The sequence below is a fragment of the Furipterus horrens genome, unplaced genomic scaffold (genome assembly GCF_987537825.1).
Source record: "Furipterus horrens unplaced genomic scaffold, mFurHor1.1.pri manual_scaffold_2, whole genome shotgun sequence".
Lineage (NCBI taxonomy): Eukaryota > Metazoa > Chordata > Mammalia > Chiroptera > Furipteridae > Furipterus > Furipterus horrens.
The window spans coordinates 4,114,239-4,131,995 of NW_028327172.1; the positions used below are offsets into that span (position 1 = coordinate 4,114,239).

Here is a 17,757-nt window from a genome sequence, read left to right on the forward strand (position 1 = left end):
TGCAGCACTCCCACTTATTAACTGTAAGATCATGAACAAGTTTTTTTCACCCTTTTTCAACCTTAATGGCCACATTTGTATAATGCAAATACTACCCACCTGGCAGGTATATAACTTAATATGTAAACTGCTTATTATAGAGCCTAGACTATAGTAAGAGGTATTACGATGATATATTCCTAGTTTGTATTGCGTCAAAGACCATTTTTTATACAATGAAACATACTAAATAATTGACTACTCTTTTGATGAGTGAAGTACTAACTCAGACAAAGATGAGATCCAGAGTATTTTATTTAGCTTAATAATTCACATCTGGGTAGATGAGTTGTTAACCAATGTTCGACTCCAACGAATAAATTTGGTACTTCCAGGTAGGTAAGTAAAAAAGAAACAAAACTACTGAGCAACAGCCTACTGAATATTCTTGGCCTCACCCTCAGTCCTACAGGGTCTCTTAAAAGTTCATGTAGGCAGAACACTTACCCATGTTGAGGGACTCTTTCTGAAATTCCTTAGTTAGGTGGGAGCGGTTGGTTATGCAGTACACATAGCGCTCCAACACGTACCAACACATCTCATAGTAGAATGGATAGCGAAACTTATTTGGAACCTACAGGAACAAAATAATAAGATTAAAGCAAGCTGATAATTTTCAAAGAAAGAGAGTTAGACAATTGAAACATTACAATAATTAATCTAGGAAAAACTCTCTAGTCAACCTGCAAACCTAGGTTGGCATTAGGAGCAAGTATTTAGGAGAATCTGACAATCTAGAAAATGTTGACCATCAACACTTCTATAGCCTTCTTCTCCAAGATTCACCAATAGTTAAAATTTCCCCACATTTGCTAATTTCTATTCATAAATGCTGTTATTTCCTGAAATACCTCAGAGCACGTATGAACATCACATGGCCTAAATACTCTGTACTCTAACTGCTGTTTAATGGCAATATCATTTGTACTTTAATCACACACAAGTATAACTCAGCCCTTATCAACCAGGGTTTGCTAAAGAAGTAAGCCCTCTTTACCCGAAGGCATGGGTCAGCCAGCAAACAGGTGATGGATCTGGTCAATTGCCTGTTTTTGTAAGGCCTGTGAGCTAAGAGTGGTTCTTACATTTTTAAATGGTTAAAAAAATAAAAATAAAAACATCATTTGTGATACAGGAAAATCATATGAAACTCAAACTTCGGTGTCCATAAATAAAATTTTATTTTATTTGAGGCATGCTCATTCGTTCAAGTATTTCATTTTACAAGGCTGAGTTAAATACTTGCAACAGATACTGTATGGCTCACAAAGCCTGAAATATTTACTATCTGGTCCTCTACAGAAAAAGTTTGTCCCATCTTGCTTTGAAGTATCCACTGCAAGTAATGAACTAACTGTTTTCCTGCCGTCTAGAGTGGTATTAGCTGTGAAAACAGTAAATACAACACAAATCATTTCTAGAGTGCTTAATTCTCTCACAGAATCTCTCTCCATTGAGAAAGACACTACATATACATATTTAAAAGTTAAAATACAATAGTCTGAGTGTTAGTAAAAATACATGAATTTAAAGTCGTGAATTTTGAGTTGATAAATCACATTACAACAAATTATTCTAAGAGCATAAAAACTAAAAACATGGCTCAAGAGATTATCAAATGTCCAGCTCTAAGCCCTATAAAAATCCAAGATACAAAGAACCTCAAGGAATTGGAGTCCTCAAAACCAACCATACAGATCTTTTTTTCTTAATACTCACCAAGGGGGGGGAGCAGATAGACATCGACTGGTTGCCTTTTCATATGTGTCCCCACCAGGGATAGAAGCCGCAGCTTGGGTATCTGCCCTGACCAAGAACCAAACCCATGGCCGTTTGGTCTACGGGACAATGTTCCTACTGAGCCAAACCAGCGGGGTCAGCCCTGTAAACCTTGTTGAAACTTTTGTCTCAGTGTTCCCAAAATGTGAACAGCACATTTTAACACAAAGAAATATTGAAGTTTTGAGACAATCAATCTCTCTCTCTCTCTTTTTAAAAACATTTTATTAATATTTAGAGAGGGGAAGGAAGGAAAAAGAGAAAGAAAAACATCAATAAGCAAGAGAAACATCTATTGGTTGCCTCTTGCATGCTCCCAAACAGGGACATGGCCTGAAACCCAGGTGTGCGCCCTGACTGGGAGTTAAACCAGTTTGCTGGACGATGCACAACCTAAAAATCACACCAGCCAGGACAAGACAACGAATCTCTTACAACATCTCGATGCACAACCTAAAAATCACACCAGCCAGGACAAGACAACGAATCTCTTACAACATCTCTCTTAACTGGAATAAACCTGTTCACGTCAATTGTTATACAGATTTACTTACCCGTGTCCGATCTTCAATGTTGTATATTTTTAACTGCATGGGGATATTGAAGCTATGCAAAAAGTTGCCCCCAAACACTAAGGTGTCCGTAGGAGTGTACACAGCATGAATCCAGCCTAGAGAAAGGGAACGAAGGGCAGTGGCTGTAAGCACGCACACGGCGCTCTCAGAGACGAGCACAAGGCTCCACCACACTCTTTACTGATTCTGCCTCTCAGTGGCTGGTCAAATTATTTAATCTCTTGTAGCTTCACAATCCTCTATAAAACCAGGATAAATTATACTTCATACAGTTGTTGGTGAGCATTAATGAGAATATGTATGTAAAGTGTTTAGCATAACAAACTTTTAATAAATGCTGCTTCTATTTACTGAAGTATCTACTATGAACCAGGCTCAGTACAAGAGTTTGTATGTGTTTACTCCTGATAACAGAATAAGACAGGGATTTAAATACTTGACCAAAGTGGTATTAGCAGTTGAATGCACAGTCAGAATTCTACATGTCTGTGACTCAAAAATCTATGCCCTCTCTGAGTTCTTATTTTGGAACTGGTGACCTGATCAAAAATACTACTGATTCAGCACTCTCTCCAGCCTTCACAGTCATCCATTAGAGCAGGCAGGTCTTAATCAAGGGTTGTCTATCATCTGCAGAAGAGGTTTTATCCCTAGAGACGCTGAATTTCTAGGGCTAATGTGGGGTCCAAAACCATAGATCTGAAAAGCATCCATTGGCAGCTTTGACATACAGCTTCAGTGGGAAATCACTGGCTTAAACAAAAAACCAAAAACCAATTCAGCGTCTACTCTATAATAACAGGAAAGGACACTTGTTTTCTGCCCTCCCTAGCATCATAATCATTTGTGGTAGTAATCTATCAATTCCCTTTTATTTCTGAAAAAAGTGGCGTGAGCAGATACTACACTCGTTCCCATTTCCGTTTACCTGAGGGAATGACGAAGGTATAGCCCTGCTTGAGCTCAATGCGCTGGCAATCTGACACCCGGTCACCCAGAAAGATGTCTCCCTGTTTCCCTGACAGCAGCCAATTCTCGTACAGCTCCAGGTTGTGGGCTGTAGGGGGGATGAGCCAGAAGACCTGTGAGTTAAAAAACTTCAGTCTGTTAACAGCCATTGACATGACCCAGTCGCCCCCTCAACTGATAAACAGGTACAAAGTTAAGACCAACATGTAGAAGACAGGCAAGCCAACAGAACTTCATCACTGAGAAATTCTAAGGGCCCCAAGGAAATAGATTTTTTTTCATCTTCCACTTAATCAAACAGCATTAGGGTTTCCCTGGGTTTGACTGTAGAACAAAGAACCCATCCACGACCCAGGGAGAACTGGGCATTGGGCTTATTACCTAGGTAGTCCCTTACTCGCCCCTGGCTGTCTGGCCTCTATAGTGCTAGGAGGTACAAAATCTTCAAGAGACAGGCGTGGAGTGCTTTGTTCCAAGGTAGCAACTAAGACCAAAAAGATAAGACTTAAGATACCACTTAAATGGATCTAAAGTAAATAAAAGGACTTTGGAGTTAGAGGTAGAGCTGTTCTAGAATAGGACCTCACGTTTTAAAAGCTTTAAAGCTTTATCTGTGTTTTCATTCCAGTTTTACTTTTCTCTCACAAATGCATTCATTTCTTATTTAAATTGATTACCTATTGATTTTAGAGAGAGTGAAACATCAATTTGATTTTCCACTTATTTATGCATTCATTGGTTGATTTTATTTTTAAAAATATATTTTACTTATTTATTTTTAGAGAGAGGGGAAGGGAGGGAGGAAGAGGAGAGAAACAGCAATGTGCAACCAGGGACCTGGCCCTGACTCGTAATTGAACCAGCGACCTTCCACTTTGCGGGACGATGACCAACCCACTAAGCCACATCAATCAGAGCCATCAGTTGATTCTTGTGCGTGCCCTGACCGGGGACTAAACCTGCAATCTTGGCGTACTGGGATAATGCTCTGACCAGCTAAGCTACCTGGCCAGGGCCTGGCATTCATTCCTAAGTTAGGGAATAAGAGCATAACACTAGAAACCTCTGATAATAATTCCAGATTTCCATTCTCACACGACATTTAGAAACACTCCAATAAGCTGGAATATAGTTCTTTATGAATGAGGATAATCTTTCAAAATCTATTTATACCTTTAGAAACGACGTAAAGGCTTTCTTTGGTCACATTTCAGACCAATGCCTTCATACAAGAAAAGGTGGCCTGAAACCCAATTTGCTGACTTCATTGTGAATCCACCCAAAATCTGTGTCCCCTTCTACTATCTTATTACATTTCCCCATAGAGAAGTCATCTTATCCCCCTAAAACCATTCCCTTGCCTTCATTTGGAGAATTCTGCTTTGAGAGTCTACAAGCAGGACTGTTGGGGTTTACTAAGTGCTGTGCAGATACTGGCACGGGCACAGTGGTCGAGATGAATACTAATTCCTGCTGCACTCCAGCCAAGGAGGTCAACTTAATCTACGATTCTCTCTAGACAGTAGCAGGGGCAATCTCCTCATCGATTCGTTTCCAGGGTATATAAAACATACACGAGCTGAAGCAAAGTCATATAACCAGTGTCAGATTCCAACCCCCATCATATCTACGACTGTACCTTTCCCCCTTGATGGATGTGATACCAAACAGAGGTACCACCAAAGTCGACATGGAAGTCAGTATAGCAGCCTCGAACACTCATTAGACAGTACCTGACCCAAAAAAAGCAGCAGCGTTAGTGCACCGACGAGAAAGAGGACCTGCCCCACCACAGCGCCACACTCTCCCCTGTGTGCGCCTCCTACCGCCCGCCTCGTCCGCCCCAGTCAGCGAGAGGAACGCAACTGCAAGCCATCGCGCTACCGGGGCGAGCGCTTTCTTTAACCATGTGATCGTGGACTACGATCCTCTTACATACGCTCCTCCCTTTTGAACTGCAAAGGCTACTCTTTAAAGAATTAATGTTTTTAATCACTTGGGACACAGGGCATGGCCCCCGAGGAAAGAACTGTTCCTTGCTCTCACTTTGGTCCCCCACAGCACACTGAGCGAAGCGCAGGGCAAGCCGCTTACTTCTGCACTTTAGGGTACTGCATCTCCAAGATGGCATTTGTTGATTCGGTCTGACTTTCCTTCAAATGCCTTGGCCACATGTTGTCTACCCAGTCAATGAAGTCCACCTTTAAGAAGGAAGAGGAGACATTTAGCTGTCAAAGGGATGGTGGGCCTCGGTAACAGCGCATCCATTCTGGCCATGTTTCAGGGACCGAGCAAATGCTTGGGCATCGTCCTTTGTTCTCTAGAAAATATTCCATTTCTGAGCCCTTCCATAAGAGTCTAGCCTCCATTTACTGGTACAGTGTTTTTCTAATTTTTATAAAATTATTTTTTAATCAGCATTTTTAACCATTAAAATTAGGGACAAAATGACTAAATTAAGAATGTTACAAAGAAGGCTTCATGTATGAATAACACATTTCTAAGTTTTAAGAATGAAAAAGTATGATCCAGATCAAGTTTTAATTTTATATGTGTAATCATAATTACTTTTAAACTGAAATTCTAAAAATATTAAGCAACACATTTATAAAAGTTATTGTAATTATTACATCTCTCTCTTATTGAATCCTGTATTTATTAAGATCATGTTTGGCTAATAACAAGGTTAAGTTCTAACCACTTATACTCTATACTTTCTATAAAAAGGACTTTTGTTATTCTAGGGGGAAAAAGTTTTCTTAATAAGAAATTCTGTGGTATTTAGTTATAATATCTCCAGTAATAAGATCCAATGACAAAAAATTATACTATCCCTTCAGATGATAGTGAAACACTGTGAACATTTTCCCATTGGCCTATATATACTAATGTATGAGTATAATAACAATGTAACTTACTAGTAACCTAAACATGTGTATGTATGTATATATATACACACACATATATAACGATATTATAATAGTTACTGTATTTCAACTTTGAAAGTCAAAGGGTATAATTAAGATAATTTAAATGGAGATGGATAAAACACTGAGACCTTGACTTTAAAAAAACAATTAGTACATTCCAAGTTTTGCTGTTTTAGGTAGAATACTTGACAAAAGTGAGTTCTGAGTCAGAAATTAAATAAATTAAATTGGTCCAAAAATGACTAGGTCTATTTCAAAGTGAAGACAATCCCAACCAGGGAAATAAGTTTCCTCGATGCCCTGAAGACAGCCACTACTTTGCCAAGAGATGGGCAAAATCAGCATCTTCCTTCAGGAGACCTAAGGACCGAAAACTAACTTTCCATTAGGACGGGGTGTCACTTTACTGCTACTGGTCATCAGTAGAGTCTACTCAAGAAATCATTTTATAAAGCTCTAAACCAGTTTTCTCCCAAGCTTCTCAGTAAATGCAAACCTACAGACCAGAAATTTACTAGGCAAACTTCCTACTTACAGTGCTTTTAAGAGTGAATTTTAAGACTCTTCTTCACGATATGCAAAGGCCAATCTTAAGTTACTGGTGATGTAAATCAGAATGGTCCCTCCATATATAAAATTAAATAATTTTAGATGATGAATCATCTAAAAATACAAGTCATTCTTATCAAATTGTCTCATTCATCTTTATCTTCATCTTGGTATGTACAAAAAGTAATAAATTCTCCTGGCAAATAACCTGCTTGGTGACAATGACAATGTAGGAAAAGTGGTTAGACTAACCGTAGATGGCCTCTGCACCATGTTCTCCAGCCTGGTGTGGCTAAACTCTAGGCTGATGACATTATACAATTTTTCTCGCTCCTCCTCTGGGGTCTCATAGTAGCGTGTCCATTGAGCCATAGTCATTTCAATGCCCTTCTGCGTGTTCACATCCATAACATCCACCATGCGGCGACTCCCTGCCATGAAAAATGCACCCATTGATCATCTCTGCTGAGCCTGATGTCCATAAATGTATTAAGAATATAAAATACAAGTGGAAGGAAACAAACTATCCTTTTTCATTTAGGGTACTCAGTAACAGACAAGGATATAGTTGTGATTTGACATGAATAATCAACAGAAAATCAGATCACAGAAAATGGAAAAGACAATGGATAATATTAAGTACAATAATCACTTCTATGGCATGTTTATTATATGGTCAGACATTGAATCTTATATTCACTATCTCATTTAATCCTTAGAATTCTAAGTGCTAAGCAGTGGTCTCCACTTCACAGAGGAGAAAACAGGTGACAGGGAACTTACAGGAGAAGCAGGACGAGAACGCAGGCAGCCCAATTCTAGAGTCATGTGCTTATCCCCCGAGCTACACTGCTCTGATGCAGGTTTGAAACGGAACTTAAGCTACCTCACAAAATGAATAAAAGACTCACTATTTAGTGGGAACTCAATTAAATTTGAATCTGTTTACTCTTTTGTTTAAAAGGGTTATTTCCAAAACCTGACAAGTACAGTATTCCCTCACTTATCGTGGGTATTATGTTCTAGACACCCCTGCGATAGGTGAAAATCCGCGAAGTAGGAATCTTACATTTATTTTAGTATTTATATATATTTTAAGGTTTTATAAACCCTTCCCATACACTTATAACCCATTCCCAGTCCCTTAGTAACCTTTTCCACACTTTTATAAACACTACTTATGTTCTTAAACATATTCTACGCTCTTAAACCTACGTAACTTTAACAACATACGTATACGGTACCGCAAAATCCCACGATATAGCGAAAAATCTGCGATAAATTAAGTATAATATTTAAAAGTCCCACGATAGAGAGGCCGTGATATAGAGAGGGACTGCTGTACTTCTAATATAAAACTCTTTTCTTGCATTCCACAAATATTTAGTCAATGAAAAAGAGACTATAATAGACACAAAGATTTTCTACATCAAATTGTCAACCAACCGTAACTACAACAAAAGGCAAAATGCCACAAGAGGCGGCATGAAACAGTATGTGTGGCAACAAGGGTTTCGGAGCCAGGGATCTAACTGTAAATCTCAGCTCTAATAACATCACCTTGTGAGCCACTCTGAGAATTTAGTCAATGAAGTAAAATGTTTAACACAAAGTAGGTGCTTAAACAGTAGTTAAAAATAAAGAAAAATATCTTTAAAAAAAACCAAAAAAACAGAAACCAACCTAGAGTGACTGGAGAAGAGAGGGAAAGAGTTACTGAGTTTGGCCGCCCTGAAGAATAAATAGAATTTCAGCAAGAAAGACTCAACACAGAGAATTCCAAACAGAGGCAAGAGCATAAAAGAGAAGATACAGAAAGGCAGCACAGCTAAAAAGTTCAGAAAATGGCTCTGGATTATGTGACTCAGTTGGCTGGAGTGTCATTCTGTAACCACAGGGCCAGGGGGTCGTTCCCAGTCAGGGCACATATACAGGTTGTGGGTTCAGTCCCCAGTTGCTGGTCGGTGCGTGTATGAGAAGACAACCAATCCATCTCTCTCTCTCTAACCCCCTTACTCTTTCTCTCTGAAAGCAATGAAAAAAAAAGTGCCCTTAGGTGAGGGTTAAAAGTAAGTAATTAATTAATTAATTAAAAGTTAAGAAAATGGTGTTCAAGGAAGAAAGAGAAAATAAAAAGCTGTTGGAATATTAAGAATATTGTTCGACTTGCAAGAAACTAACAAATACCTACTACATACCTGGCCTTAGCAGATATAAGGTATTAGGACCTTTAAGAAATTTAAAGTCTGGTTAGAGATAAAATATAATAGGCAAGTGGACAAGAAATACTACTTCGCACCCACTAAAATGGCAATAATAATAAAAATAAAATAAGTGCTGGCCGGGATGCAGAGAAACTGGAACCCTCAAACTTCACTGGTAGGAATGTAAAATGGTGTAGCTGCTACAAAAAATTTTGTGGCTCATCGGTAAATTAAACATAGAATGACCATATAACCTAGCAATTCCACTGCAAGATATATAGTCAAAAGAAGCAAACTCAAGAGTTCAAACAAAAACTTCTACATGAATGTCCACAGCAGCTCTAGTCACAATAGCCAAAAGGTGGAAATGCCCATCAACAGATGAGTGGATTACCAAATGCAGCATACCCACACAATGGAATATTATTCCACCATGAAAAGGAATTAAGTAGTGCTGATGCCACAACATATATAAACCTCAAAAACATTATGCTAAGTGAAAGAAGCCAGACACAAAAGACTACATATTTTGTGATTCCACATATATGAAATATCCAGAATAGGCAAATCCACAGAGACAGAAAGTAGATTTGTGGTTGCCAGGGTAGAGGGAAGGAGGGAAAGAGGAGTGACTACTTAATGGGTAAGGGATACCTGTTTGAGGTGATAAGAAAGTTCTGGAACTAGATATCAGTGATGGTTGCACATTGTAAATATACTTAATGTCACTGAGTTGTATACTTTAAAAGTATTACAATGGTGAATTATATATTATCTGTATTTTACAATAAAAAAATTAAAAATAAAAGTAAATGATTTCCTTCAAGAATGCCACCAGAGCATTTAGATAAAATAATGACAGTAATAGCTAACATTTATGGAACCACTTACCATGTGCCAGACACTGTTCTAAGCACTTCACACTTAAACAACATGTCCAAGGTTACACAGCTAGTAATTAGTAGAGCTGGGATTTAAACCCAGACAGCTTTGTTCAAGTCCATACTCTCAATATATTGCATCACATAAACTTCACATGATAGAATGGTTTTCTTCTTTTGGGGACGTGAACTGACACTGGAGGTGTAACATTCCACTTCAAATATTGTAGAAAAGAAGAATGAATTAACCACAGTACATATAATGATAACGGATTATTGTAACCACCAATAGTTTGCTCAGTGCATTTTGATAATCATTAGTTATCCAAGGGGGAAAAAAGCCCCAACCACCTTCCTAAGTATTTGACTGCAAGTGGAAAACGGGACAGAAATCAGGTACTGGCAGTTTTTCCACTTTCATTTGTGTGTGTGCGCGCGCACGCGCTTTAATATAAAAGCTGGGGTATAAAGCATTCATGTAGGTCAAACTTTTCAGTCAACAAGTTTCAGCAATTCACCTTTAGAACAATTATAAGTAAAATTGTTCAATTTTTCTGGACAATGCAAGCATTTGGTTTTTTTAAAAACAAGTAAATTTCTTACTGATGGCAACTAAATGGTGTTTGTAGCATTTCTATCATACATTAGATTCCATCTATTCACTATACTTTTGAGTTGTCCTACATGCAAGTACATGCTTTTAATGCTGTCTGTCTTCTGTGCTGTTCCTGCTAAGTTTGCTATTAAAATACATTAAACTATTATTTTTTTAAAACCCCAGTCACCTAGACTTCAAACAACCTGGACATAGTTAGGCATCAGTTGAAATTTCTGAAAAGTCTGTTAGTTTAGATATAATCACTACTTTATGTTAAATCACAGCAAAGTTATGTGTGACCATTCACAGGTCTATTTGGAAAATATAAGGTTACTGAAAGCTTCCATAGATCACTATTAGCAGTAAACATATTATTAAAGAAATGAAAAAATGGTAAGAAAGTGATAAGAAATCTAAAAGACTAGTGATTGAGTCCTTATACTTGTGTAGCTCATAAATTTGGATAAGTCAATGATGAGATCCAGAAGTTCATATTTTTAACAAGTATTATAGGTGATTCTGATACAGGTCATTTGTGGACCACAAATTCATACGAATACTTGGCCAACAGAGAAAAGCTGTGGAGGTCTATTAACTTAAAGACCCAGGGAATTATTGTTCTTGGGGTCTGTACTCCAAAAGGTTTTTCTGAGGCCCCCGGAGAGAGCCCTACCTTGGGAAGAGTAAAAAAATATTTTAATTACTCAACAGATTTACTGGGCACCTACTACACTCCAGAGAATGTGCTAGGTACTAGGAAATACATAGTGGCAGGCAGACGGCTGGACTCTGATATAGAAACAGGGAGTAAAAAACATAGGGAACGAGAACTTCTCTCTCCCTGGGCTATCTATGACTTTCACCTCTAGGATGAACAGTCTAAAAAGGGCCCTCGAGTGGCCAAGAGATAGTACTGCAACATTTAGTGTCCAAAGCAAGAGATTACAGTGGAGCTTTAGCAGAGGAAATTATAATGGTAGGAGGAAAGCATCAGAGCACTCCTTTTGTTTCATGTTGGAAACATTTCTACAAGATTTTAAGCAACTTTACTGCCTTATCGTGTACAGGAGTGATCGTCTCTGAATTCCAAGGGTCCTGGCACGTCTCACTGAATACTACTGACCTGTGGAAAACTGACCTGAACCTTTACTGACCCAGGAAGTTTTCTTCTTTAACTAGATTGTTCTAATTTGCTTTCTTTTCCTGATTTTGAATATAATAAAATATAAATCTAAAGATTAAAGACTCAAGTTAACCAGCCACTGATGAAGAGGAATTTTAATGTATCTACGTCTCAGTCTACAAAGTTTCAAACCTTGGCCAAGTTACCAAATGTAGAATCGGAAAAAACTTCCTGGAGATTTCTCTACTGCTTTTAGGGGGGATAAAGAACATAACAAATATGAATGAAGCTTCACTCTTGGCTCAGATATATAAAATTTCACTTTCCCTGCCTGGGAAGGCAGTCTCCCTCTTCACGGAGATGGGGATGTTGCACAGAGATAAAAATGGTAGGTAGTTAGGAAAGAAGTGGAAGTTCAAATATTCTGTCTAATGAGTGCTAAACAAAGCAACTTTGTAACTCCCCTTGAGAAAACTCTCAGTTGCTGAATGGCAGTGTCTAATCAAGAAGCTACTTCAGGTAGTGGCTACTTCAATCAAATATACAGTTCAATGTTTCTAAGCCTTCAAATCTCAGAGATTTAAGACTCAGTCCTAAATCTAAAACCCCTGTCTCAGAGACACAAAGGCCACGAAGCTTAATACTCACCCACACACATTTTGACATCGTTCACAGTGAAGTCCGGGTCTGGCATCCTGTGAAACAAACACCAATAAGTACAACTTAAATGGGAAGTACACCTCTCGTGAGTGGACGTTTTTTCTTAAAGTACTAAGAACCAGTCAAGACACACCAATCTTATTTGGGCTGAAAATATATTTTAAATGTAAGTAATTTTATTTTCGTCTTAGTTCATCTATATTTTTTTCACTTACCTATAATAACCATAAATATATACCCTTTTAAAACTACATGGGAAAATTATTTTCAATGATCAATATCAATAACCAATATTGCATTGTCTGCAGCTCTAGGTGCAACATGGCCATTTTACAACCGTATCTAATTAGGCCAAGAACACTTACTTTATTCCAAGTCCATCGGAATTCTTGAAAATCAGAGGATCTCTTAAGCCACCTCGCTGGATATACTCTACATTAAAATCTGTCACCACAGGAAAACATTGTTAGAAAAGCAAGATACGGTATAGCTGGAAAAAGATAACTGAGAAGTAGGCTTCAGGGGTCTGCTAGGTCTTTATTTCCAGAGTAAATTTGTATTTCAACCAATAGGGGGTATTACTATTAACGAGTCATCTCATAAATCCTAGGCAGAAATGATCATCATCCTGTGCCTTAATAGCCAAAAAACTTAATTCTCCCCACAACAATGCATTCCATGATATCCATCAGTTTGCCAAGGAGCAAAGCTGCATGGTACACACAGAATCACTAACCTCAATTTTGGTATATGCATAAAATGGGTTTTATTGTACTATTCATAATTAACCCAACCCAAGAGAAGAAAAAGAAGGAACAGGCCTAAAGGGAAAAATTCTAACAGTATTCCCATCCTAATGCTTACTTCTAATATAGCAAAGAATGACTCATGGGGGGGGGAGGATTTGGGGGTGGTGGTGTGTGAGTGGCACTGTGTAATAACAGAAAAAAGATAAACAGCATCACAGCATCGACAGGCAATATTCTGGTTACACAGATGCTGAGACGCAGTTCCCGGAGTCTAAACTTCAGGGACTATAGACCTGAACCAAAATGATACTCACCTCTTCCCTCCATAAAAGTAACAAAATTTGCGTTATATTTGTTGGTATGAAGTTTCTCTTCCAAGTCAAAAGTTCTTTTCCCTTCAATCTCATCATCTGAAATGCCATCATCTTCATAGCGTCGTCGCATGGTACCACGCTGGGGAGAGAGGGACATTAAGGTGAAATCATGTACTTTTTCACACCTGTCTAAAAGTGGTCATAGTTTCCCCTACATGGATGTGCAAAGTGCTACTTTCAACTTCAGTTACTACGTCAATCATCAATATTCCTTGCTGTAAGATCTTTCTTCTAACTAACGGTCAAAGCGTTCTCAGAAAATGTACAGAACAAAACAAAATTTTAATGAGCCTACTTGTGATTTGCTCCCTCTGCTAATTCTTTCCGCCTAGGGACATACATTTACAATAAAAGTCTGACAAAAAGGGGTCTACTAAACATTTTATTTGGCTCTGACCAGCATGGCTCAGCTGGCTGGGTGTCCTCCTGCAAAGTGGAAGGTCGATGGTGCGATTACTGAAATCCTTCTACACTGATGACAGGAATGTAAAATGGTTCAGCCACTTAAGAAAACGGTTTGGCAGTTCCAGCAATTCCACTTTTATGTATACGTCCAAAAATTTTTTTAAAAACTCCATACCAAAACTTACACACAGCTGTTCATGGCAGCATTCATAATAACCAAAAAGCAGAAATAGCCAAATGTCAATCAATGATGAATGGGGTAACAAAATGTGATGTATTTACACAATGGAATGTTATTTAGCCATAAAAAGAAATGCAGTATTGATAAGGGCTACAACACAGAAGAATCCTGAAAACACTATGCTATGCTAAGAGAAAGGAGCCAAACACCAAAGACCACACATATTGTATAATTTTATTTACACGGAATATCCAGAATAGAGATACAGGAAAAATTAGTGGTTACTAGGGGCAGGGGAGAGGGAGGAGTTAAGAAGTGACTGTTAAGATTTTCTTCTTCTTTTTAAAAAGATTTTACTTATTTATTTTCAGAGAGGGGAAGGGAGGGAGAAGGAGAGGGAGAGAAACATTGATCGGTTGCCCCTTGCATGCCCCCATCCCAGAACCTGGCCCGCAACCCAGGCCTGTGCCCTGACTGGTAATTGAACCAGTGACTTTCCTATTCACAGGCCGGCACTCAATCCACTGAGCCACATTAACCAGGGCAAGATTTTCCTCTTGATGATATATTATAAAAATGTACACTTGAAGCCTATATAATTTTATTAACCAATGTTACCCCAATAAATTTAATTTAAAATTTTAAAAAGTAAAAGAAAAAATTTTCTTCTTGACAGTTTATTTAAATCAGAGGGAATAATGGTGGGTTCCCTTTAAATGCTCTGTCATTTTGTCATCAAGAAAGGCATCTTCCTTAGGTAGTCGTCGTCGGCAGCCGTCCGTCTCGAGAGACGATGGTGTAGCTTCTTAAGAGTCTATCTGCACCGCCGAGAATGGCTGTGCAGTCCGACTCGGGAGTGACACGGTATCTGTCTCCTCCCGTGTTGAATCGACATCTTGCGATGACGCTGAAGCTACAGAGCCTGGGCAGGGTGATATGGAGGGTCTGCTGTTGCCCATGCAGCAGACCCCCCCTCTCTTCGCAGCTGAAGGGTCCAAGGGAAAGACGGAGTCAATACAGCTTGGCTTCAGGTGCGCCGCAGGAGTTGCCGGTGTTGACTACAACGTCAAACCGCCTTAGGGACTCCGGCTCCGGATTTTCTGTCGGGGTTTACTCCCTTAGCCTTTCCCCTGAAGAGGTATGCCGCAAGGCAGCGGAGGTTTTTTGGAGTCAGAGTTTTCCTTCTCTGATACCTTAGGTAGTAGTCTCTATGTAATTATTGGTTACGTGTCAATACTTAATATTATATGCAGTTTTCACAGATAAAACCAACCTGTAATTACATAAATAATTCAGAATAACTAAATTAGTTTTAAGTGAACCATTCTAAGAATTTCTAAGACCTTCTGCTTTCACTGTAAAAATATTACCTAATTATTGTCTTAAGGAGAGTCTTATGTTCTTTATAACTATTATATTTAAGTATCATATGGTAACCAATTAATTTCACTTGAAAGACCATTTTCTAAGGAAAACGTAGATTCATTATGTCTTTCCTTATTTTTTTCTTTTTACAACTCTCTTAATTGTGTTTCCTTCCCTGAAACTACCTAAAATTTTGTGGTAAACCACATTTTGGATCAGAATTTGTTAGATGGCTTTCTTATTTATAGGGTAACATCACTCTATAAAAAATAAAGAAAAGAAGGAAAAAAAGTGACCATTAATAGTATGGATTTCTTGGCTGAACTAAGTGGCTGTGTTGGTGAAGAATGGAGTGATCTGTGGGCTGCACTTTAAAACTGGTTTCCCTTTTCTATCCTAATTGCTTGGACAGAAAGGGCCCAGAGGTCTGAGAGGGGGGGAACCTAAAATATACCCCTTGGCCCAAACTAAGGATAGTGGGCAAAAGGGTTTTGGACAAGTGTGACGTGTCTTGCACACCTTCCTCCAAAGAAGCCCCTAATGTGGGACATTGAAAAATTAATACCTGCCTTTTGTCACCTAGTGGTTATGGATTGAATGATGCCTTTTAACTGCTGCCAAATCTGTTGCCCCCAGAATACAACAAGGATGACAGCCTGTTAAACCAAGCCCGCCGTGGTCCAGGGACAGCCAACTGACCTGGAGTCTGCACGATCTTTCCCCATGTGGGGAGGTCACCCTCCCCTCCACACCCCTACTCTTACTAGGGATTTCTGGACCCAAGGGTAGGTAGGATGATGACCATGCCCAGCTTGAAGCAGCTAGAGGATCACGAGACCTTCACCAATTGTCCTTTAATATAGGAAAGGGTGAAGCTGGGGAACTTACATGCACGGCCCATGGGATGGGATTGCTGGGGGAGGAGGAGTGCTGGGCAGAGGGGAGCAAAGGGGAAAAAAATCAGAACTATTGTAACAATATAATCAATAGAATATACTTAAAAAATAGTATGGATTTCTTTCAAGAGTGATGAAAATGTGAAATTAGGTAGTGGTGATATTTAAATAACTCTGTGAATAAACTAAAACCCAGTGAATTATATTCTTTAAATGGGTGAATTTTATGGTGTGTGAATTATATCTCATAAGCTTTATTTTTTTAAAAAGATAATATATTGCTTATGCTGCATATTTACCATTTGTTATATTTTACTTTATCAGTGTTGAAATTTGCTGATATTTCTTTAATACACAGAGACAGGACAACTGGCGTGGGGGTGGTAAGTGGAGGTGCAAGAGTAAAGTAGCTTGTTCCCCACTATGTGCTAAGAGCAACCAAAACTGGAATTTAAAGTTAGGTATTGATGATCTAAAACTGATTATATAGCACCCAAAATTACATTAATATGTAAGAAAATGAGGCACTGGGAAAAGGTCTCTTAAGGAAGAGGCAGAAATGAATCACAAGAAATAAAAATTGAAGGAAGTAAAACTGACTATTACACACACCAGAGAAGAGCAAGATTCAATTTACTTGTTTTAGGGAGAAACACTGAGGAATACCTGATGCCTTTTCCATAAGCTACAGCCCAAAAGCCAGAAAAAAAAGAGACTAACTTTAACAGATCTTTCATTTACTCCAATAATGCTGTCATTGCTCAAAATATTTTTAGATACACTTATTTGGGGGTGGGGAGGAGTGTATTTTCCCTGACAATTTCTTACATAGGTTGGTTTTTTGGAAAGACAACACTCAGTTCTCCTCCTCACCTCATTCATATATGTGTCTCTGAAGAGAACTTCAAAAGACAATTTCCAAGTTCCTCATACAGCAAGGGCAATACCATAGGAATACATGTAGTTTCCCCAAAGAATCACTTTTAGAAATCATTCATTCATACTCTAAGGGGTTTTTTTTTTTTGTATTATTTTTAAATTACAGTTTATATACAATGTTATTTGCACTATAAGTTGTAACATACTTGCCCCCCCCACCCAAAAGAAAGGCCTGTCCTGTTTTCAAACTTCAAACTTAGCCCCGAGTCTACCATTACTGACTGTTCTTCCGTCAGGAGGAAATAATCACCCTGATTATCCCACCATTTCTAACATGGTAGTCAGACGTTCCCCTGTCCGTCCTTCTTTTTCATACGCTTTTCTTCTTATAGCAGTAAGAATCCTTCCTTCATTGGCACTTGCACTTTGCGGAGTATAAGGATATAGGGAAGGCTCGTTTTCCAGCCAATCTATGCCCATTTCTTAAAGACGAAAGAAAAATGCATTTGAATTCTTATTTTCTTTTTGATTGTTTCAACTGGGAAGTCAGCACTAAGGTGGAAATTATTTGTGCTGGTTTTAACACTGTCAAGGATAAGGA

General features: G+C 38.5%; 1 protein-coding gene across 1 annotated transcript in view; it reads right to left on the bottom strand.

Annotated features, from left to right (window-relative positions):
- KDM2A (lysine demethylase 2A) overlaps positions 1-17,757 on the bottom strand; it is a 79,854-nt gene that overhangs the window by 24,607 nt on the left and 37,490 nt on the right. Inside the window, exons 3-11 of the mRNA XM_090257907.1 lie at positions 13,371-13,509; positions 12,673-12,751; positions 12,296-12,342; positions 7,094-7,272; positions 5,457-5,563; positions 5,002-5,095; positions 3,322-3,475; positions 2,373-2,488; positions 487-613 (exon numbers count right to left, since the gene is read on the bottom strand). Coding sequence (XP_090114033.1) covers positions 487-613; positions 2,373-2,488; positions 3,322-3,475; positions 5,002-5,095; positions 5,457-5,563; positions 7,094-7,272; positions 12,296-12,342; positions 12,673-12,751; positions 13,371-13,509 — 1,042 coding nt within the window. The remainder of the gene's footprint in view (positions 1-486; positions 614-2,372; positions 2,489-3,321; positions 3,476-5,001; positions 5,096-5,456; positions 5,564-7,093; positions 7,273-12,295; positions 12,343-12,672; positions 12,752-13,370; positions 13,510-17,757) is intronic.